Source organism: Coturnix japonica, chromosome 3 (assembly GCF_054131305.1).
Source record: "Coturnix japonica strain WE chromosome 3, WE-NBRP24, whole genome shotgun sequence".
NCBI lineage: Eukaryota > Metazoa > Chordata > Aves > Galliformes > Phasianidae > Coturnix > Coturnix japonica.
The window spans coordinates 38,815,898-38,839,133 of NC_140665.1; the positions used below are offsets into that span (position 1 = coordinate 38,815,898).

Here is a 23,236-nt window from a genome sequence, read left to right on the forward strand (position 1 = left end):
TCATTTATGCCTGCTTTGGAGACACTTAAAATACCAGAGTGCTCCAAAAATTCCTATGATCCTATGCACAAGGATCATGGTGCTGGTGCCTCCTCACCACTGTGCTCCACACCAGCCCATCACTGCCCCGTGTCCGATAGACAGCACAAAGGGACAACAGAGGATGGATAGGTTTGTGGTCTCTACCATGAATTCATTTCAATCAGCGTGTCAATTTGATGGTGTAAGGCTTTCTTATTTGGCTGTAATTTAAAAAATAAGAAAGGAAGGAAGCTTCTTCATAGACCACAAGTATTTTCACACTTTTTATTTTCCCCAAAAAATGTTATGGAAGAGAACAGCTCCAAGGTGAAATTAGCTCCAAGGTTATCTACAAGTGAAGGTGAAACAGGCAAGAAGACAGCTATGAAAAATGATGTGCATGGCCAGAGATAGAACTGCATTTTGGGAACTGAGATTCATTCACTTGCTGCATAGATATTGTTAAATTTAGGCTCAGGCTCTTCCTTCAGACATTCTTCAGCAATTGCCTGTGAAGTAAAACGACTATGTTTATAATTGTGTTTGTAGGTAAGAATAAAAAGACATGATTGACTTGATTCTTAAGTTTATTACTGTGGACATTTTTTTCCTTTATATTTGTTTTCAAAAACCTGCACGCGCAGTTTCATTGCTTAGCAAAAGGCACATGAGTTTAAATCCTTGTATCATCAGGACAGGTCCTTGCAAGCAGCTTATCAGCTGGTTGGATGTGCCCATGAACTACAGAGAACATCCAGCCTTCTTTGTAGAGCATCCATGTGAGGCACATCAGAAATTCCATCTCAGAAATCTGCAAGGTGAATGCATGTAAAAAATAATAATAAATTGCCTACAAAACCCTATGTTAGACCTCAGATGTTCTGGATTTTTGGAGGATTATAAAACAAAACAAAACAAAACAAAAACAAAAACAAAAACAAAACAAAAAAAAAAAAACCACCAAAATAAAACCTATTCCAAAGAAGTAATAAGTTTCAAGAGACTTTCGGTCATGAAATGTTTAGCAAGTTGAAAAATGCTAGTTTTAAGGCTTTTAAGACAGAAATATTCTGTGGCTTCAGGAAAATGTAGCACATCATTAGTGGCTAAAGACTTAACACTGCACTGCAGACTTCTCGAAACATCTTGGCACAGATCACAACTCCAGGCTCATGCAAAACCATAGCAAGATGTTAGCCCTAAAGACATCCCCACGTGCACAGCTCTCTTCTCTGTGATGCTCTTACTGCCATGGAAGACATGCAGTGTATCCTTCTTTGACCTCTTTACTTAACCCATCTTTGTGACTATGTGATAACACCACATTCAGAGGAACAGCAACATTAGGAAAAAGTTGAATGCAATTGAAACTGATTGCAGCAACACTGAAGCTGAAAACGGCAGTACCTGATGACCAGGGGACTGTAAAAGTGAACAAATGCAGCCTGCTACATCCTATTGCCACCGTATTTCACCAGCAGAGCAGTTAATCAGTGACACCATGTGGCTAACTTCATAAAATACAGGGAATTTCATACAAACTGTGTTCCAGACAACATAAATGTGTAATATACTTCAGTACTGAAGTACCTGAAGCATCACCTTCTTCACCACCTCCAACCACTCCAGGCTAACAGCTGAGGAACCAGCCCATGACTTTAGAAACATTTAGCCCATAAATTTCCATGAATAACTGCAATTACATTAACTGACAACCACATTCATAGGTTGAGGGCAGCATCGGTGGAAGCTGAAGATGACAGTATTCAGATGATGTCAGTTGTTTGCAGATGAAGTCAGCTGGCCAATGACACCAAGTACAAGTAAATCTCCGAGGTGTCTCACAGAATCAATCACCTGTCCCCATATTTCACTCGGTTTGTTGGAGCCAAATTTGTGACCACTTCAAATCTATTTGACAAGTGACAGGACGAGGGGAAATGGCCTCAAGTTGCGCCAGGGCAAGTTTAGGTTGGATATTAGGAAGAACTTCTTTACAGAAAGGGTAGTTAAGTACTGGAATAGGCTCCCCAGGGAGGTGGTTGAATCGCCATCCCTGGTTGTGTTTAAGAGCCGGTTGGATGTGGTGCTCAGGGATATGATTTAGTGTAGGGTTTTTAGTGTAGGGTTCTGGTTAGGTTGCAGTTGGACTTGATGATCTTCAAGGTCTTTTCCAACCTGGGTAACTCTATGATTCTATGATTCTACATACACTGGGTTGCTTTCGATATCTATCATGTAAATGGAAAAGGAAAGCAAGGAGAACACTTTATACCTAATTTTACCTGTACCTCTCAAGTGGGACTGCCTGCCACGCAATGGTAATGGGTCAAAACAACATACATGAAGCATCACATTACAGCAGTGCCTTTCACAAATAGCCTTGTAGTGCCACCTTCAGACTAAACCAAGACATGTCCTATCACTCCCACATCTAACAGAACCCTATAACCATGAAGAAAAGACATCTAAGATAATCAGGTCCTACTGTTAACCTGTCTCCATCATGCTCACTAAGGCATTATTTCTTCATTCTCAGACTACAGACAGACACCAGTGAGCTCAGTTGTCGCTATTTGTTTTTTGGTTACAGAATCACAGAATGACCCGGGTTGGAAGGGACCTCAAGGATCATGTAGTTCCAACCCCCCTGCCTGGCAGGGCCACCAAACATACACATTTACTATATCAGGTTGCCCAGGGCCCCGTCCAACCTGGTCTTGAACACCTCCAAGGACTGGGCATCCACAACCTCACTGGGCAGCCTGTTCCAGGACCTAACCACTCTTCTAGTAAAGAACTTTCCCTAACATCCAACCTAAATCTTCCCTCTTTTAACTTAAAACCATTTCCCCGTGTCCTGCTATTGTCAGCCCTTTCGAAGAGTTTACTCCCCTCCTGGGAGTAAGTTCCCTTCAGGTATTGAAAGGCTGCAATGAGGTCACCCCGCAACCTTCTCTTCTCCAGGCTGAACAAACCCAACTCCCTCAGCCTGTCCTCATAGGGGAGGTGCTCCAGCCCCCTGATCATTTTCGTGGCCCTCCTCTTGACCCTTTCCAAAATCTCCATGTCTTTTTTGTACTGAGGGCTTTAGTTTTTTTTAGTTCACGTCGAACACACCACAGCGACCCGCCGCCTCCAGGCAGAGCTCAGCGCGCCTGCGCCATGTCGAGGGGCGGGAGGAGGGCAGCGCATGCGCAGCGGCGGCCGTGGCGGCCGAGGCCAGGGGCGGGGCGAGGTGAGGCAGGGCGGCGGTGAGGAGGAGGGGGTGTGCGCTCGGTCCTGCGGGGCTGGGAGTCTCCGCCCGGCAGCTCCCTCCCTTCCCGGGCACGAGCGAGCGAGGGAGGTTTGCTACTCGTGAAATGTCGCAGGCTGCCATGTCCGAGACCTACGGTAGGAGCCGGGGGTGGGGCTGTGCGAACGGACCGTGACGGGGAGCGGGGGACGGCGGGTGCGGCCCTGCGCGGAGCGGGAGCCCGGCCTTCGTCAGGGGAGCGGCAGCCCCGGCGCGGGGCTGGGGGTAAAGGGAGGGCGGTGTAGGTGGGCAGGGCGGCGGTACATTGCGTGCCTCTCTGCCCTAAGTTTGCTCGAGCTCGCCCCTTTGCGTAGCACAGCCGGTGACATCTTGCAGAACGGTGCTCTCGTACGTAAAGGCTGCAGAGCCCCCGTGCCAAGGCACTAGGGTGGGTGAGAGCCTCGAACGTGGTGTGCTGGGTGTGTTCCTTCGGCCTCCGGCCTCAAAAGGACTTCAGACTTGGACCTGCGTCTCGTTGTTGGGAGAGCACAGTCCTGGGAATAAATATCTTCCCTAGTTGCAGCGCAGTGAGGTACAACACCTCTGCTGGCTGGGAGAGACGCTGGTGTTGCCAGCAGGAGCTCTTATCAGTATGTTAACTGATGGCTCCTGCTGCGCAAGTCCGTTTGCTTTCAGTTTCTACCAGTGGTTAAGATGGTTTTTTTTTGCCTTGGTATAGCAAGGGCGTGGAACTGTAGGGCAAAATGAGGCAAGAGCCCTTGAAGTGTAAGCATTGAGACCCTGCCTCTTTTTGCCATGTTTGAAACATGTAAACCTTGCAGCAGAAGCCGGGCTAGAGGCGTGCCTTGTACATCTAGATAAGAGTATGGACCAACTTCTCATAGTCTGAATTCACGTGATTGTTGCTGGCACCGGTTCTGCTGTGCTTGTGGTGGAATTGGTTGTCTCTAAGCAATCAGATGGATCAGCAACCAGAAGAAGGTGGAAAAGTGTTCTAGCCGTGCTCCTTAGGCTGCTTGCTGTGGCAGCATCATCATATAGATGACTGCATCTTAAACAAGTTCACTTCAGACATTTTTTACATTGTTCCAATGGTGCAGAATAGTCATTGTAAGCCCACTCTAACTGGTGATACTTTCTGATTCCTTTGGTGTCATAGAAACTATGGCCTTAACGCTGAAGTTTTTGAAGTTGTCGTGGGTTATTCCTTTTGTTCATCTTTTCTTTGGTGTATTTTTCGTATGAGTTACGTTTATTCTTTTTGTACGTGGTTAAGCTATAGAAATTCTGAGCTGGAGTACGCGACTATCAAGTTTTAAAGTAGGTGGGAAAATATAAATCAAGTTAAATCAAAATATAAATCACTACCATCCCTGGCAGTGTTCAAGAAGCTCCTGGATAGGGAGCTAGGAGATATGGCTTAGGGGTTTCCTGTAGGTATGGAAAAGGGAGGACAGTTGGACTAGATGATCTTATAGGTCATTTCCAACCTTATGCTTCTATGATTCTATGATAAGTTATGGCATGGCACAGACATTAACAATGGTTATCGCTGACCACAGGAGTAACCAGGATCTAATTTTGCAGTGTCCTGTTGGTGCCTTGGAAAGAGGGTGAGAGCAGGGCGAGCATATGGGATGCTTCCCCCGATATTCTTCAACCTCCAACTATGTTAATATGAATAGTTCCCAGAGCCAACTATAGTTTCTCTTGAGGAGCCCTCAGCGGCTTTTTCTTCCATGAACTCACCCAATCTTTTCTTGAATGCAAGTTTGTGTTTGTGGCATCCTTTGGCAGGGAGCTCCCCATGTAAGTGATGTGTTCTGTGAAAGGCCTTATCCTTGTTTCTTTGGCTTCTACTTGAAGGCTGCTCTTACTTGATGACCTTAGCTCTTCTGCTGGAATAGTGTGGTATTCATCTCCATCGCCCCTCTTTGTGATTTCACTCATGGTTGCATAGGCCTAACTGATAGAAAAATAAAACACATCTGCATAAAACAACACAGGTCAAATTGCCTTCATTCTTGCCATTAGAAGTTTCTAGTCTTTTTAATGTTAGCTGCCATGGCTCAGCTAGGGGTTGGTATCAGTTTTAATTGGTTTTGATTGGGTTGCGTTAATCATCTATTTGAAATTATGAGACACTGCAGTCTGTTTGGTAGCTCTCAATGCTTACTACATGTAAATGTTGTATTTCTCTCTCTTTTTTTCTTGTTAAGTGCAGAATAGCTATACATAGCACTTAGATTCTTCCAATTATGATAATGTTTTGGCTCTGTATTTTTCAGACTGTGGACTGTACTTTTCCAATAGCTATTCAGAAGAAACTTATTAAGGCAACATCTTCCTTTTCAAGCTACACTTGGGTATTAGAAATATTTGGCAAGCCTTTGAGCTTTCTCAGAATCACTTGGGAATTCCTAATGTTAGAGATGGGGGTTACTTTTTTCTTTCCTAAGAAATATTTTTCTGCTTAACGAAACTGCTTTACCATAACCAATTATCTCGGGATTTCAAAGCTGTAATAACTTTGCCCAATTCCATTCTTTCTGGAAGATCCTTACCAGGCTTTTTGTTTAATAGCAATATTATAAATTGCCTGCAGTAGAAATTATAGTCCTGCAACTAAAGGTGCTTCTCCTTTCTCTTCCTGTTGTTGGTTTCCCTTTAAGAAGTTTTCTTCATGAGTTGTATTTCACTGTTTCTATTTGATTACTATTTCTTGAGGCTTTGGGCTCGATGATTTCCAGGTTCCTTGGAGTATCTTCATGTGTATGAATGATTTGAGCCTAGACCTGTTCTCGAGTAAGGTGGGAGCTGGATGGAAACTCTGCCATTTTTCCAAACCTTGAACCCATTGCCCACCAATTATAGTATTTGTAGCAATAGGGGATGAGAAGTTGTAACTGGATTAGATATGAGTGTGAATTTAATTTTATCTGCAACGTTTTGCTTGCCTGATGTTACTACTGGAGAGCTGGAGACCTGTAGAACTTGAGTGCCAGCTTGTACAGCAGGTAGTGAAATAGACTGATATGAAAAGCAGTGCTTGTTAAATTGTAATGGCTGCATCACACAACTGTTATAAATGTACTTGATTTTTCCAGGGGGAAAAAAAAGAAGTCTTTCCTTCTAAGTCCAGGTTTCACCGTACAAACATCCAACGATAGTTCACTGCAAATGTATCACCAAAATAGTGCTCTCTCTTTGTAGTGCTGTTAGCATGGGAGTGCGATGACTCAGTTTGCTCTGGGAAGCGATGTTTTGATACAATGAATAATTGATAGAAATGGGGTTTGGGATGTTGTCCTTCAGCGTGTACTTTTCCATTCTCTCCAAGTTTTCAGCTCTGTTTGCAGTGCTAACGTGAGTCTGACAGTGCTCAGCTGAGATGTCAACTGGAACAAGCTGAGACTTGTAGTACAACTACAATAGAGTGATCCAACACAATCTAAATGAAAGAAATCTAAAACGTACTTCCTCTCTTTGCTCCTTGTACATCTGCTACTACTGGTCTGATAGTGAGTCTTGTCTGTTGTCAGGGTGTGTGAGCTGCCTGTCCACTGAAATGTAGTTCTTTTTTGCCTAGATAATTTGATTCATGCCTCTCTCCCAGCCCTGCCTTCCCTGCTCCCCATATAAACTTAGCAAATGTGTTTTCATTTATCGCCCTGGTCTTAGAGTTTCTTTTATTGCCTAGAGGGCATGGCTTTGTTGTTCATCAGGAAGCAAAGCTTCCTCTTTCTAAGCAGTCTTCGTGCAGATTGGGGTAGAGCCAAGTTTATCCATCCTACCTGTTGATCATCTTAAGTGCTATTGCTAGAGAAAGGAGTAAAGAGAGAAAGCTATTCTTTTCTCTCATTTAGAGGCAGCATATTGCCAATAGGATTGCTTCAGAGCACTCGTTCCTTTTGCAGACTTCTACAAAATGAAAGATATCTGATTAAAAACAACTTTCCTGGTAATGACGTGAATGAGAGACTGCTGATGCTTTGGGAACTTATCAATGTGTGCTCTGCTCTTTATCAAGGATTTGGTAGAAGACTGATCTATGGAAGAGTATATAATTTGGTCTTTTTTTTTCCTCCCCCTTCTGCATTAAGAAGAATACACAAAACAATTCATGTTATATTTGAAAGGCTGAGCTGCGGTGGTTCAGAAGCTGTTCAATTCTTCCCTCTGCTGGAATCAATTTCAGTCAGAGGAGGGGGTTGGATGTCCCAGGGTGGTTTCCACACCAACCATCTGGTTTTGATCTACAGTGGTAGTTGAGTCAAAGCCCACGATTGTCTCCCTTCTCCTTCCCCCTCAGCCCTTTCCTCCCCCTGCACACAGCAGTTCAGCTGCTGGTGCCTCTTTGGGGTGGAGCCATGGTGTTACTGATTGCTTTTCACCTGTGCTGGAGAACGGATTGGTCACACTGCTTAGCTCCATGTAACTCTTACCCAGTGTGGGACCAGGTGATGCATGTAGCTGACCGAAGGGAGTAAGTTGATTCTTTATGATGTCTTATTTTCTTCAACAGCCATGATCTTTAATCTCTTCGTGCTTTCTCTAGTGCATGTCTTGTAGCCCTTTTTCCTTTTGGCATAGTGTTTAATTTTCGTTTTAAATCCTTTCTCTATATAAAGACATTATTTACAGGCAAAGTACCTCAACTTTTCCAGATCTATTTAATAGCCAAAATGATAGCAAGCATTTTTAACACTGGAATGATGTTCCTTTTCAGCTTCTCAACGAAGGAGGAACAACAGAATTCATAAGAAAAGCTTCTCTAGGGTGACAGCCTTAGTGGCTAACTGGAATGTTGGAGCTCAGAGCTCCTTTGTCAGTTGGGGATGGGGGGGGGAACACCAAAACTATGAGAGAGGAGTTCAAAAAGAATAACTAGAACGGCTAAGCAGTAGTACAAACACTGCCATATGAATTGCATTCAATTAAATTGCGAAGAATTAATATGTGGAAGCTTTTCCTGAGTACAAAATAACGTTGCAGTTTGAGCACACAGCTTCCTTCAGTCCGTCTCATTCAGGTTCTGCATTTCTGAGCTGTGCTACATCCATACAGTTGAAAGAGAAGATATTTCTTAATCCGTAGACAAGCAATGAGGAAGTTATAAAAATGTTACCAATAATGGTTGCCATTATTGTGTAAAATGAAACCATAAGAAATACATTGTGGAATAGTAAACTGCTTAAACCATTCTCTCTTCTTACCTGCTACATGGAGCCCTCAGTACAAAAAAGACAGAGATTTTGGAAAGGGTCCAGAGGAGGGCCACGAAGATGATCAGGGGGCTGGAGCACCTCCCCTATGAGGACAGGCTGAGGGAGTTGGGTTTGTTCAGCCTGGAGAAGAGAAGGTTGCGGGGTGACCTCATTGCAGCCTTTCAGTACCTGAAGGGAACTTACTCCCAGGAGGGGAGTAAACTCTTCGAAAGGGCTGACAATAGCAGGACACGGGGAAATGGTTTTAAGTTAAAAGAGGGAAGATTTAGGTTGGATGTTAGGGGGAAGTTCTTCACTAGGAGAGTGGTTAGGCCCTGGAACAGGCTGCCCAGGGAGGTTGTGGATGCCCCGTCCTTGGAGGTGTTCAAGACCAGGTTGGACGGGGCCCTGGGCAACCTGATCTAGTAAAGGTGTATGTTTGGTGGCCCTGCCAGGCAGGGGGGTTGGAACTACATGATCCTTGAGGTCCCTTCCAACCCGGGTCATTCTGTGATTCTGTGATACATTTCTTTGTTGAGAGCGTTTCTAGGTTCATAGCCCAGCACATCAGCTCAATAAATATGGTTGTTTGTGACTTTTGGTATTGTCAGATGCCTTTTCCTGTCCTTGTTTCATGGTGATCAAACGTACACGGTATTCCACGTTTCCTGCATGCTCCAAAAGATCGCTGCTTTCCCCAATGCAAAGAGATTCTCATTTTTATAGAAGCTTGGGGTGTTTCCATTCTGTGAGTGGTTAAAACGCCACTTTGCAATACCGGAGGCCCTGGGTTCGAATCACCCCTGTGGCGCAAGTGGTAGAAGTGCCGCTCTGCTACACAGAGGCTCGAATCCCGGGGGTTGGACTCGATGATCTCTAAGGTCCCTTCCAACCCGCACGAGACTGTGTGATAAAACAGACTTCCTTGCAATTCACGTGGTTGCTGTATGAAACTGCAGTTTCAAGTTTCACCTTAGAAAACTTGTTTGTTTTTTTTGGCAGATGGAAGCATTTTTTGCCTACCAGGTAAGCAGATAATGAATAATCATCTATCCAAATATTTATCCGTAGAAAAGATTCCCACTTGCCGTTGCCTGGTGCGATAGAATCTTAATATGGACGAGGAGTCTACCTGTGAAGTGCTGTAATGCTGTCAATTTAAAGGATATTAATATGCCATTTCCAATATCACTCCTGCCCTCAGAGCAAAATATGAAGTGCCTCGAATCAAAGCACCTCAGGAAAAATATACTGCAGTTCTCAGTCTGTTCCCTATCAGTCCCTGACAGGGACACCATTGTCTCCGAATTTCTTGCTGGCCGGCAGCCTGGCTGCACAGAATGGAGCAGCTTGTTAAACGTGCTGCTCAACGTGGATTGGAAGACATGCCTTTATTCAAGCACATTTAACAACCAGGGCCTGAAGTGACAGGGAAATTAGCGTAGGAATAGAGAGTTGATGTGATTCGTCTCCTGTTGTAGTTTGGCGGTAGCTGTTAGATTGATTACTAGTCCATGGAGGAAAAGAAAGAAATAAAAATGGAAGGTATATTTGATTTATTTCTATTTTTTAGTTGTTTTTGACAGGAAATTCTGGCAAGCAGCATTTACCAAACATGCAGGAGAACCAGTTTTAACTGGGTTTCAAATGTATTTTTGGGAAAGCTGCAGAGACAAGACAACAGTGTTCTGGTTGCAGACATCTCGGAACATTTTGCTTTCTGAGGAACTCTTTGGAAGTGATAAAAGCAGTGAGATTACACACACCCACGTTGGTTAAATGTATGGGAAGGTGCACAGAGTAGCTCACTAGTCCATAAAAGAGAAACTTTCAAAGAGGATTTTTATCTTAACCAAGCAGTTAAGGGTTATTTGTGATGTGCGTACATTTCATACTAACACTGAAGATTTGATAGTCTGAAGAATGAAATATCCTGAGTCTCAATGTGTTTTGCAGTTGAAATGACGTACAGGATCCTTCTTTACAGGAGGTAATAGGCAATATTTCACAACCTGAACCAAAATCTCTTTTCTTGGTCTAGAAAGCACAAACGGCTGCGTGGGGGTGTGAAGAGGAGTTTGGAACAGAATGTCTAGGGAGTGTCAATGATTATATTTGTGAGTGAAAAAAGGCAAACTCTCCTTTCAGAACAGAGTCCATTCCAAAGTCTGTTACAGTGTTTGAAACAAAAAATCATGCAAAGGTGATGTGTAAAAGTAATACTTCATTTTCGTAATAACATCTGAAGGGCAACTGAAAACAGAATGTTGGACATTCCTAGGATTCATAGCCCTCACTTTTGCTATTGAATTTTCAACAGTAGGAAACTGCTTACCATGAATATGAATAGAAGATACTCTTATTTATTTAAATTTTCATAGAATCTTGAGCAACTTGGTCCTCTAGACCTATGGCAGGGTGTTGGAACTACATGATCTTAAATGTCCCTTCCAACCCAAACCATTCTACAATAGGTGTTACTACTACAGCAAGGCGATTGGACTAGAACTTTTGAGGTCCCTTCCAATCCCTGACATTCTGGGATCCTGTGATGCTGTAATTCCCGCATGAAAGAAAATGATGGGGCAGGCTTCTTTGTGCATGTTAAATTCAACTTCTAAAGCCAGAGGTTCAAACAAAATTCTGGTGAAGTAACGAATCGGTGCTTTGACTTATTTGGTATATTCTTGTTTTTATTCTGCCATCCCATGAACCAGTATTTACTGTAATGCATTTGAGAGCTTTGGACAGTGCTAATGAAATTAATGCTAGGTTTTTATTTTTGTTTGTATTGCAAACTTAATCCTTTTCATTGCATGCTTATCTGTTGTCCGCTGGAGACCTACAGTGTTTATAATAGAAGTGATGCAATAACGTTGTAAAGGTGTCTGTAAAAAGAATGCTGTTGGTGGGAAAAATAAATAGTTGGGAAAGTAATTGTAAACATTCTTATCATAGTTTATCAATGCAAATGTTTGAGTGATAAGACAAGGAAGCTGTCTTTGGTCTTTAGCAAAACTGGAAAGGTAATATCGAAGAGGTGTTTGTAACAAGACAAAAGAGATTTTGAGTACTTGCATTACTAAATGAACACTGGTGTAAATGGCACCTAAGTAGGTAAAGTGCCCCAAGTAACTTCCTTAATTTGCCATCCAAAAGAAACCCAAAAGTATTTAAAGGTCTGCTGGGCTTGGTTTGTTTCAGTTGATGTTGTTATAGAGGGCATTTGTACTGGCTGTAGCTGGTAGCTTATTTACCCATAAAGCTGGTAGAAAAGTCAGCCAGATGCCTTCTGATCCCATCATTTTCATCTCCTGTTGTCATTCTCGTATCTCCATAAACAAGTAAGATCCTTCGCTCTCACTTTCTAACATCACTAAAAGTTGGCAATGTTTTATTTTTTTTAATCTTTAGATTTCCTGTTTAAGTTCTTGGTCATAGGAAATGCTGGGACTGGAAAATCCTGTTTGCTGCACCAGTTCATTGAAAAGAAATGTAAGTATATGTGAATGCAGCAAGAGTTCCTTAAAGGGTTATCTTCCTCCGCCAGACTAATTCTCTTGAGAAACAGCTCTGAGATTATGATGTATAATTGAGGAACCTATTGCTGAGAATGGTGTTAAGACAGTAGTGTCTTAACATTAAAAGAGAAACATATTTTGCATATTCATGGAAAAGGCTGGCATTTTGTGCTCTGCTTTTCCTTCTATTTTAAACTGACGTTCAGTATTAGAAAACAACATTGAAGAAAACATTGACTTTCCATTCATGAGTGGGAGCGGGTGATAATTTGATTAAGGCAGGCCATTCTTGCAATAATTTTTCATTCATTTGGATGTTCAAAACTTGTAGGAGATGCTTTTTTTTCTGCATGATGGTAATAGTGGCCATGATTTTTGTTTGTAATAGTAATTCGTAATTTGAACGTTGGAGTGTTTTTATCATCCCTAAGTTGGAGTTCATGAAAACTATTTATTCACCCTAAATATTCTCCAATAATTCTGTTTTTTGTTCTTTTTTTTTTCTTCTTTAGTTAAAGATGATTCAAACCATACCATTGGAGTGGAATTTGGTTCAAAGATCATAAATGTCGGTGGCAAATATGTGAAATTGCAGATATGGGATACAGCAGGACAAGAGAGATTCAGGTACCCTATTCAGCCATTTTATTAAATGTCATTTCTTGTTAAATCATCACTTTGGATGCTGGGTGTTATCTATTCCTGCTTAAAAGCAGGTATATATCACGTTTGGCAAAGAAGTTATGTGTTTGAGTATATTTGCTATCAAATATGATCTCTCACCAGTCTTTTATTGGTTTGGGAGGTCTGTTCTGCTTGTTTATGGAGTATGGAGAGCTACCAGTGGTTAACAAAGGTGAGTACAGTGGTAAAGGTCTGGGGAATGGACTGCAATCCAAATACTTGTCCTTTGTCAGGCAAAGCCAGGCAGTGGTATGTAGTAAGATATCTCCAGTCTGTTGGCTAGATACTCTAAAGTTGTGAGGAGCTTGTTCTAGAGGCTCATGAGAATGAAGTCCCTTTAAGTTGAATGCATTTACAGACATGCAGACTCCTTTCTCCAGAGAAAGAAAAAAGATAATTATGCTTATATAACATGGTAGACATATGAAACCTAGACTTCAAAGAAAATATACAACAAAAATCTGTCAATTCTATTTCAGGTCTGTAACAAGAAGTTACTATAGAGGGGCTGCAGGTGCTTTACTTGTCTATGACATAACCAGGTAAGAAAACTCGCCCCTCTTTGGTTTATTTAGTTGTCAGAAGTAATTAATGAGTAACTAGATTCCCTCCTGTGTATCTAATCCTCTAACAGAGAATCGGCAGGAAGAAAAGAAATATAAAAAGTATTAGTGCTTTAGTGCATATCTAAGCCTTGGAACTTGCTTACACGAGATATTATTTTAAACTGAGACAGGGGAGGTTTAGGTGAGATATTAGGAGGACGTTTTTCACACAGAGGGTGGTGATGCACTGGAACAGGTTGCCCAAGGAGGCTGTGGATGCCCCATCTCTGGAGGCATTCAAGGCCAGGCTGGATGTGGCTCTGGGCAGCCTGATCTGGTGGTTAGTGACCCTGCACACAGCAGGGGGGTTGAAACTAGATGATAATTGCAGTCCTTTTCAACCCAGGCCATTTTATGATTATGAAAGCCATAAACATACACAGGCTCAGAGGGTTAGACAATTATGTCATACTGGGCTGTGTGCAGCCAGTGGCTCAGGAAATCTGTAAGCAGCAACTGTTAGGAACTGAATAAACTGAGAAAAGATCACTGTGCATGTCTTGTTATTGTGTTCTTGAAGTACATTTGCATTCATGGTTTTCCAAAGAGAGAAACAAACCTCTGACCTGATCTGTGTTTCTCAGTTCCATGTCCTTCAAAACAAATAACCTGATGCTGATGGTATGCAATAGGAACTTAGAGCAGACTTAAGCTACTTGTAACCAAGGTAGTATGCTTCTGTGGACATATTATTAGTGTGCTGGTGTAACAGGTCATTGTCTGGAGAAGCTAGCTTTACCCATGTGTACTTTAACTATAGCCCAAAGATATTTTAGTCTAGTTCATGTGTTGTGGCCTTTTTGTTTGTTTTAACGTTGTAAGCAGCCAATAGAATGCCTTGCCGTTGCACACTTTTGCACATTGTTTTATGTTTTTGTTTTTTTTTCCTGACCATGATAGACTAATGCTTGTCAGATAAGCTTCATGTTGTTTAATGATGATTCACTGGATGCATTGCTTTTTTTCCTGTGAGTGTACTGTACTGTACTATTTGACCTTGAGCACTCTTCAAAATCAGTGTTTTGTGCTTAAGGTCAGCTGGGCTCATTTGTCAGTTGTCTTGATGGCTTTAGCTCTGCCCACTGCTGTAATGACTACCAGTGTGAGCAGGATAAATGCCTGTGACTTTGTTGGTCTTAAAACAAATGTGATACTTCAGGCCTGTAGTTCTCTGTAAGCGTAGTTAATTCTCACAATACCATCTGGAACTTAATTATTGAACTCCATATTAATAACTCATTGCTATCCCTAAATTTCACGCGCAGAAGACCGAAACTAGATTAGCATTTCAAGTTTTAGTTTTTCACATTAACAGAGTATCCTCTTGTTTATTTTTATGACTTCCAACCTGTGGGTTTTTGGCATTAATAATAAGTGAACTACTCCTTCTCAAAGACTACATGCAACCAAATGCACCATGAGCTCTGTATGTTTCATCATCCAGTCTGCTTTCATCTTGGATTGCTATTCCAAAACATTTTAGCAGCACTTCAGAAGAGATCTCACTTTCAAAGAGCTTTGGAGCTGCAACCGGGATTTCATGTGTTTCAGCTCATGGGTTCTGGTGTCTAGATGATAATTTATTGATCAGAATGACTATCTAATGAAAGGAATTAAGGCAGTGGTGGAGCAGAACATTCATGAACACTATGAGAAGTGAGCTGAGAGGCACTGCTTTCTATCGGCTCCAGCAGCAAGCTATGCAGTGTGTTTCTTCAGAGAGAGAGGGGTTGCTGAAAATAAATTGTCTGGGTTTGGTTGTGATTTGATTTGATTTTGTTTTTTAAGAACTTTACACTTCTTGTTTCTTGAAGGAACTTGATACTCTCAGTTTGTTGCTGGTTTATTTGAGGGGTGTATGCAACTTGCCTGACTGATACAGCCTTGTGGCTTGCCAGTAAGAGTTGCCTTCAGAAGTTTTAGCTCAGTGATCTGCTTGCTAGAAATGAATGTTTTCTAACATGGGTTGTTTTCATCGCAGCCGAGAGACCTACAATGCGCTCACTAATTGGCTGACAGACGCAAGAATGTTAGCAAGCCAAAATATTGTGATAATACTGTGTGGAAACAAAAAAGATCTTGATGCAGATCGTGAAGTAACCTTTCTAGAAGCATCCCGGTTTGCACAAGAAAATGGTAAGTAGTAGAAAATCTTCATGTAACGCTGAAAGATGTTTAGTACTTAAAACACTTTGGGAATACTTTGGTTCACTGTACATATTTTCTGAGAGAGACATGAGGATAGTGCCTGTAATAAGAACTGCATGTACTATTTGTCCCGCTGTTGGTGATTCTTCCAGTCATAGCTGCTTACTTAAAGATTATCTCCTCTGTGTTATCATATTATTTAGAGTATGTAGTATGACTTCTCTTGTTAAGTTGCAACCAAGGAGCTGGAGAGAAAATACAGAGTAAGGTTTCCTGGTTTTTAGCATCTTGCAGGCTTTCTGGATTGTAGACAAGATCAAATGGGGTTGGCCGCAGTTGAAAGTGGTACATTTGATTTGTGGTAAACTAAGTTGAATATATGGTGTGGATCCAGAAGGCTGAACTGTAGTGTCCAAAATTTTCAGTCTTTGGAGGCATGCTTCTGTGGCAGCAGAAGCCAGTCTGCCTTTTGTGCTGCAGTCCTACTGTCAGTAAAGCCTGTTTTTAGTTTTATAAATCAATTATCAGGTCTTTTCTACCATGTATTTTACTATTGTTGCTGGCTTTCCTCTTGCACATAGCTTTCTGTTAACAGGAACCTACACGATGCACTTTGTTTTCATATGCTGTTCTGCAAGTGCAGCCCAGGTTATCATGTTTAGATTTGTAATTTGTACATTTCTGTAAGTTTTAGAGGAAGTTTATTGTGTGTCTAGAAGTTTTGCTTTCGCCAAATAACTGTTTCAGGACCACACTATTGGAGGACAGCTCTCAACAAGTCTAAGAAAAAACATTCCTATTAATTTTCATGCTTGAATTACTGTATCAGATATTCCGAGCTTGCTTTGAGATTGTTTTTCTGGTGTCCAATGCAGAGCTGATGTTCTTGGAAACAAGTGCACTAACAGGGGAAAATGTTGAAGAGGCCTTTGTACAGTGTGCAAGAAAAATACTCAATAAAATTGAATCAGGTAAGCAGAAGTTAATATTACTTTAATCTTTTTTTTCCTAGAAACATAAACTGTGAATTTAAGTATCAACATCTAAAGTTATCTAGTTGTGGTAATATAACACATTCGTTTTATAGCCATATGTTTTCACGGCAATGAACATGCAAGTAAGATCTGTATACCTGAAAAGGGGGAGAGGTGGATTGTGGATGTACAGCATTTACCTTAATAATGAGCTCAGTATGTAGCTTGCTTGTTCTGTGGATTATGTGCATACAACCATGAAACCTGACATTAGACAGCTGTAGCAAAGCAGAAGAAAAACTTGGTGTAAGGGCGTAACTTTTAATTCTGCTTCTCATATACTGCAGGCAATATGGTCAAGAGAATTTGAATGCTTAACACAGAATACCAGGGATGTTTCCTAGCAACTCTGTTTCTCTGATGTGACCTTCCTGGCTTCAGTTGAAGTTATTTTTCTTTCTGCAGATCTAGAAATATGCCAGAAAGCTTCCCAGTGCAAGTGGGCAAGCTTGAAAATAGTACAATATTTTCATAGGAATTTCCTCATTATTGCATCAAAATCAATGCCAAACAACCTCCTTCGTTTTAAATAAAACAAACAAATAATAAAAACACAACAAAATTCAAAAAAAGGAAAGCAAAGCCAACAACAAAAAGCAGCATATGGCTAAGTTAGTCACAATTCTGTATTCCCATAACTGATATAAAGAGGTGTTACCATAACAGAAGTAAGTCCTGCTTCCTGTAAGCTGCCTGTCCTGTCCCTTCTATCAGCAGTTAGGCACTGAGCCATGAAAAAATTGAGTCTGGAGAGAACCACTGGAGGTCTCTGGTCCAGCTTCCTGTTTTAGATCCAGCTTCAAAGTGAAAGCAGGTTGCCCAGAGTATGTCAAGGCACAGTGTGAGGTGCTCTGAGACTGGAGGTTCCACAGCCCCTTTGGACAGTGTGTCTCAGTGCTGACTGAAGCATACAGTGAAATTTTCATTTCCTTTGTGTGTTCAGAAATTCCCCTTGTGCAGACTGTGTCTCTTACCTCTTCTCCTTTTACTGTGTGTTTCTGAGTGCTGTCTGGTCTTTACATCCTTAAGACCCTGCAGTCATGCATATTAGAATCCCTCTTAGCCTTCTCTCTTCCAGGCTAAACAAACATGGCTCCCTTAGCTTCTTTTTGAACATACTGAGCTTCAGCCTACAACTGTCACAGCAGTCTTTTCCTGGACTCTCTCCAGTTCATCCTTTGTTACTGGAGAATGCAAAACTGAACAGAGGGTTCTAGATGTTCTGGATGATTCGATGTGGCTTTGAAGTAAAATAATCACTTCCTTCAACCTGCTGGCCACACTTATGCCATAACAGCCCTGTGTGTTATTTACCGTTTGTTACAAGTGTGTGCCATGTCTCATGGTTGCTTTTTCTATTAGGATCCCCGGTTCCTTTTTTGCAGTGTTGCTACCTAACTAGTTTGGTCCCCAGCATGTACCAATGCTTGGGCTTGTTCTGTCATGAGTAAAAGGCTCTGTTCGTGTAGTTGTTGAATTTCACAAGATTCCTGCTGTCCTGCTCCTCTAGCTTGCCCAAGGTATTTTCTGAATAGTAGCCCTACCCTCAAGCTGGTGTCTTGCTCAGCATGGTGTCATTTCCCAACTCACAGAGGGAGTAGGTATAAGCAGTGAACCTGAAAGGATGATCCGAATTATTCAAGGGGTATTTTTTATTTTAACTAGTTGTTTCTAATCTTGACCAGTTTCTCTGTGTATCTGTGAGAATTCTTCTGCCATGGATGTGGAGTAAACCAGATACAGCAGTGGACAGCAGAAGCAGGGAAGGCTGAGGCAGTTTCCTCTTGGGCAGTGCGTTGTGGAATCCTACTCTCAGACTGACCCATTTTTGTTTGGCTTGGTGTATTTACAGTGCTTCTTTCCTTATGTATTAGAATGTGGAAGTGTGTGTCTTTTAACATGAAACAGTGTTTGCAGAACACATTTTAGGCATTTCCTTTTTAAGAAGTAGTTAGAGCAAAAATACTGTCACAGCCTGGCTCAGTAATGAGCTGCCTCATCATTATGATTAAGGACCTACAGCTGAAATTACAGGATAAAATAGTACAGTTTTGGAGTTGCCTAAAAATAAACAGAACTGAAGCAGATCTCTCCATTTGCAGAGAAAAATGTCATTACATATTTGTTTCTGATACTGTTGTTATTTGTAAGTGATCTATCTCCTGTGACTATTTTGTTTCCTCCCAGGAGAATTAGATCCGGAAAGAATGGGCTCAGGTATTCAGTATGGAGATGCTGCCTTGAGACAGCTGAGATCACCACGAAGAGCACAAGCACAAAGTGCTCAGGAATGTGGGTGTTAAAGAAGCGAAACACAAAATCCAAAATACTCACTTTAGATACAGAAGGTAAGGTTACAGAAATCTTCCCATATGTGAGAAACATGCTGTACCAAGTGCTTGGCTTTTTCACAGCCTGTGGAGCACCGTGGAATCTAATGGAATAACACACATTAGAGTTAATTTCTTTGCTGTTTGTTTTTGTGCACCAAAGCACAAATAGCACTCCTGCTGAAGTACCGATGAATTTTTACCGTGTGATGCTGTGGATAACACATTGGAATTCTGTGTTATCTTAAAAAGTTTAAAGATTAAGACCAAAAAATGAAAGATAATACTGGATTTCAAACTTCGCTGACACTTCCCCCCACCTAAAGCCAGCCCAGAGTGATTCTGATTCCTGTCTACCTTGAGCAGAATTATCAACTGGAAAACAGCAATATTCACTATTTAGGCAGCGTCATCTACAGCATCTCTTCTTATGTTACTGCAGCCTATGGAGTAGGTGCAGTGTCCTAAAGATGCTCAGCAGAGGAAAGGAATAATCTATTCCTCAGCCAGAAGTTGTAAAACCTGATCTCAAGAAGAGCTTGATGGTTAGCATTTCTTGTAAAGAGCTGTTCTTAGATATGTTTCAGCATTCAGGGATATTATCCAACTCTGCAGCATGTATATGGCTGCTAGGACAGCCCTTTCCCCCTCAGTCACTAAGGAAAGGAATTAAGAAATTGCTGTGTAGTTGTTATTCTATCATCGTTCAGTCTTTCTTTTCTAACTTGAGGGTTGCAATATCAAATGAAGCTGTCACTGGAAGTATAGTCAATACATCTTTTTTTTGTCCTGTATTCATTTTTATCAGTTTGGGCAATGTCCACAGCATTATTCAAACTGCCAGCAGGAGCTTTACAAAATGTTAAATAAAGCAGCATTCAATTCTATGTTCTCATATTTTGTTCTCTGTTCCAGGAGCTTTGCTCCCAATTAAAGCTCAGAGTTTTAAATAATGTATAAGAATCCTTGAACTGCTTTCCTCCCTCTTTTTTTTCTCCCCGTGCAGTAGCAACTGAGGAACTCTATAAAAGGGCATTCATTAAGTCCAATTATATATGGCTCTACAGCCGTGAGCGTTAATTGATTTTTATTTCCAGCAGTTGAGTTTATGAGATTGGTCAGATGTAAATAAACAGTGGAGTTGTTGTGTATTTTACAGCTGTCCGTGCAAATGGTGTTTGAAGAAATAAAGCTTGGAAGCTGTGCAGTTTTGAAAACCATCTTTCCGCTGTGTACAGACAGAGCAGAGCGCTGCTGCCAGAGAGGTGCACCGTGCGCTATGGAGCGGGAACCTTCACGAGGCACAAAGCCTGCACAGCGAACCTGCTGACCCAGCGGGAAGTTGTTAAAGTGATACCTGTATGTAAACATTTTCCATTACCTGTTTTTTATTTCACCTTTAGTTGAAGGCGTTACTATACACTGTAAATAATATAACAGTAAATTTACAAAGCATGATATATATATATATATATATATATATGACGATAGAACGTTGCACTACAACAGTTTAATATTTTATTTTTTTATCGTAGAAACTAAAAGTTAACCCAAGTAGGCTTTGCCATGTCTGTTGCCTAGTAGTTTATATTTATGCCATGAATTGTAAAGCCACTGCCAGTGTCAGTGAGGGATGGCTGTTTTTTCTCCCCTCCATTTCTTTTGCTGCATTCTGACAAGGTGTTTATATGACTGGTTCTTGACATGGGGTTAGTTTTGTTTGCTTAGTCTGGGTGATGCATCAAGTTGGAAAGGGTATTTTTCTCGAAGTTCACCTGTTCTATCACAGTTTGTACATATCATCTTTTGAAGCTCCTTTATCAAACTGTAAAAGTTCAGGAAAACGTACTTTAAGTCACTCAAATGGCTGTCAACTGATGTGGATTTTGGAGTTCCTGTTTTCTTGGTTCTGATGTTTTGTATAGCACCGGTGTCATGAAGATAGTACGTATATGTGAACAGAATTGCGCATCTTCCGTGTGTTTTGTAATTCTGGTGGTGGGGTGTGGGCTTCTGGAGGCCTATCAATCACAGTAGGAGCTCTATAGCAGCTCTGTTAACCTCTGATTGCTAACTAAGCAATCACCTGTGGGGGATAAATGAGTCTGTCTTGTGAGAGCCCTTCCTTTTGAACTTTTGGGGAAAATATGGGACGTAACACTGTCAACATTGCTTCCAGGAGACTCACAGGAAGGAAGAAGAAAATAAATGCTGCTGATGTAGTTCTTTCTTCCTGTGAAACTCATCAGGAGAAACTTCAGCCATAGCACCATGTTTAAAAAAACCACGACAAAACCAGTTTATACTTCCCTTCTTGCCTTCTTTACATGGCAGGCAGGAGGTATGGGGTGAGGGGTTAGGAATCCTGTTGTCATTGCTCAGCTGGAGATGGAAAAGACTGGCAGAGGGCTTAAGCATGAGGACAGAACCATGAGTAGTATGTATCATTATTACAGTGTCATGGCAACTGACTGGGTAAGAGAAGTGGCTTTTACATTACCAGATAAGGAGCTGTGGAAAGCATTTCTAGAGGAATCTGAACTCCAACTGTTGTCAGGAGGGAAATGATATTTCACTTGTATGGACAGAAATTGCTAGTGATGTTTCTATTTAGTTCCTTATATAACCAGAAATTGGATGTCTCTTTGGAAATGCAAATGAACACAGAAAATAGTTTATCTCATCAGAACACAGTATGGAAATTCCAAGGACAAACATGCTTTATTTTCTTTATGTGAGTATTTTTTATTTAAGGGACACCTGTCAGATGCACGTTTAAAAACTAAATCAGAAAGCTGAACTGCTGCTGTGATTCAGAGGGCAGTTGAGCACACGAGCAGACCAAGGATGCTACAGAGAAGGAGGTATTCCATCTTTCCATGGTATTAGAATCGTGGAAAAAATAACTGTCCTGACATCTTTGGTTCAAATGGTTGCGTATCTCAAAACTATATGCCTTGGCTATCTCTGAAATAAAAATATGAAATAATTTAATTAACCTAGACCCTCCCAGGACACAATATGTCTTTAAAAGACTGCTAAGTCTTTTAAAAGTCTTTGTTACAGCTCTCTGCTGTGTCCTCTGTTTTATTTAGGATTTAGATTTGTTGCATGACTAATAATAATTCTTCCTAATGCATATTCTGTGCTCTATAAAATGTTTTTTTTTTTTTTTTGAGGCATCTTAATTCAGTATTTACAAGACTGTAAAAGGAAGAACTCCAAATAAACCTTACCTGTCAGTCATAACAACTTCATTTGCCTTACACTACTCCAAAACCAGGTGGAGTTACCAAAAGCAGTCCCCTGTAGTAGAGGCTGGATGCAGTTAGTTCCTCTGCCAGTCCCAATGGCCTGCTGTTCAGCTCTGATGTTTTGCATTTTAGCCAGAGTTGTGGAGGACGGTGGAGTGAAGGGGAACGTTCTGAAACACCAGACCATTACTGAAATGCTGGAAAAAATTGTAGAGGAATCCATTTCCCATTCATCTAATCAGTTTTCTTGGTACAGTGATGAAGGGAAAGCTGAGCACTTACCAGTTGTGACATAGCTAAAAGGCTCCCCTTCTGTCACTGTTAAAATGGTGGAAGTGGGGTTGGCACTTGATTGAAACTTATTATGTTGGCCGTGTTTGCTAGTTTTCCTCTGAGTATTTATTTCTAAAAACAAGCATTGTGCCCATAGCTGCTGTGGAACCAATTTCAAGCTTAACAAACCTAGCTCATGAAAATATTTAGTGATAAATATGGTAGACTACATATGATTTTCAGTGTAAAATTTATTTACCAAAGCAAAATGGGCTTAATTTTATGTGAACTAATCCCAGGCAGCCACATCTTAGGATTTACTGAATGTAGAGCTTCAACTCTTGGAGTCCTTCAGAAGATCTAAAAGTCTTATTAAAATCTGTTCTGCCTTTCAGTGAAGCTACTGGCCTATCCTATTACATTTCATGCTTGTATCTAATGAGAAATAAAGAATCTTTCTGGATTTTTCTAGGGGTGGTACAGCATATTCTATTTGTTCGTACTACACTTGCGTGCCAAGTCAAGCCCCCAAGACAAACTGTTAGTCTGGAAAAAGAATATTTCAGCTGAATTTATAGTGGAGTTGCTATTTGGCTGGGAAAGTACCAGCAGGTAGGAAACTGGAGCACTGCTGCAGTGTGTTTCATAGCAGCAGAGAGCAAGGAAGTCACTGTCCCCTCTGGCAGCAGCTTCCCCCCAGACTTCTCACTGGGCAGGAAGGCCCCCACCCTGTTAACCTTGCTGTTTCTACCCATGTTAGAGAGGAAGGTGTGTTTCAGTAGGGAATCTCCTTCAATATAGCACATCCTGAAGGAGGTCAGGGCTGTAAGCTACATGCAATTACCTGGAACTTGCTTCCTTGTCTGTCTTCCTGCTCTAATGACTTCAGCACTGATGTGTCTA

At 41.3% G+C, this 23,236-nt stretch overlaps 1 protein-coding gene across 2 annotated transcripts; it reads left to right on the forward strand.

Annotated features, from left to right (window-relative positions):
- Positions 1 to 3,245: 3,245 nt before the first annotated feature.
- Positions 3,246 to 22,802, forward strand: RAB4A (RAB4A, member RAS oncogene family). 2 transcript variants are annotated; one of them, XM_015857867.3, is made up of 9 exons: positions 3,246 to 3,414; positions 9,487 to 9,510; positions 11,899 to 11,979; positions 12,518 to 12,632; positions 13,169 to 13,231; positions 15,276 to 15,430; positions 16,318 to 16,413; positions 18,664 to 18,824; positions 19,966 to 22,802. In XM_015857867.3, exons 1-8 carry the CDS (start codon positions 3,384 to 3,386, stop codon positions 18,777 to 18,779), a joined length of 681 nt encoding a protein of 226 aa, XP_015713353.2. In that variant the 5' UTR covers positions 3,246 to 3,383; the 3' UTR covers positions 18,780 to 18,824; positions 19,966 to 22,802. The 2 variants fall into 2 exon arrangements, with proteins under 2 accessions (XP_015713353.2, XP_015713354.2); XM_015857868.3 differs by lacking the exon at positions 9,487 to 9,510.
- The last annotated feature ends 434 nt before the right edge of the window (positions 22,803 to 23,236 follow it).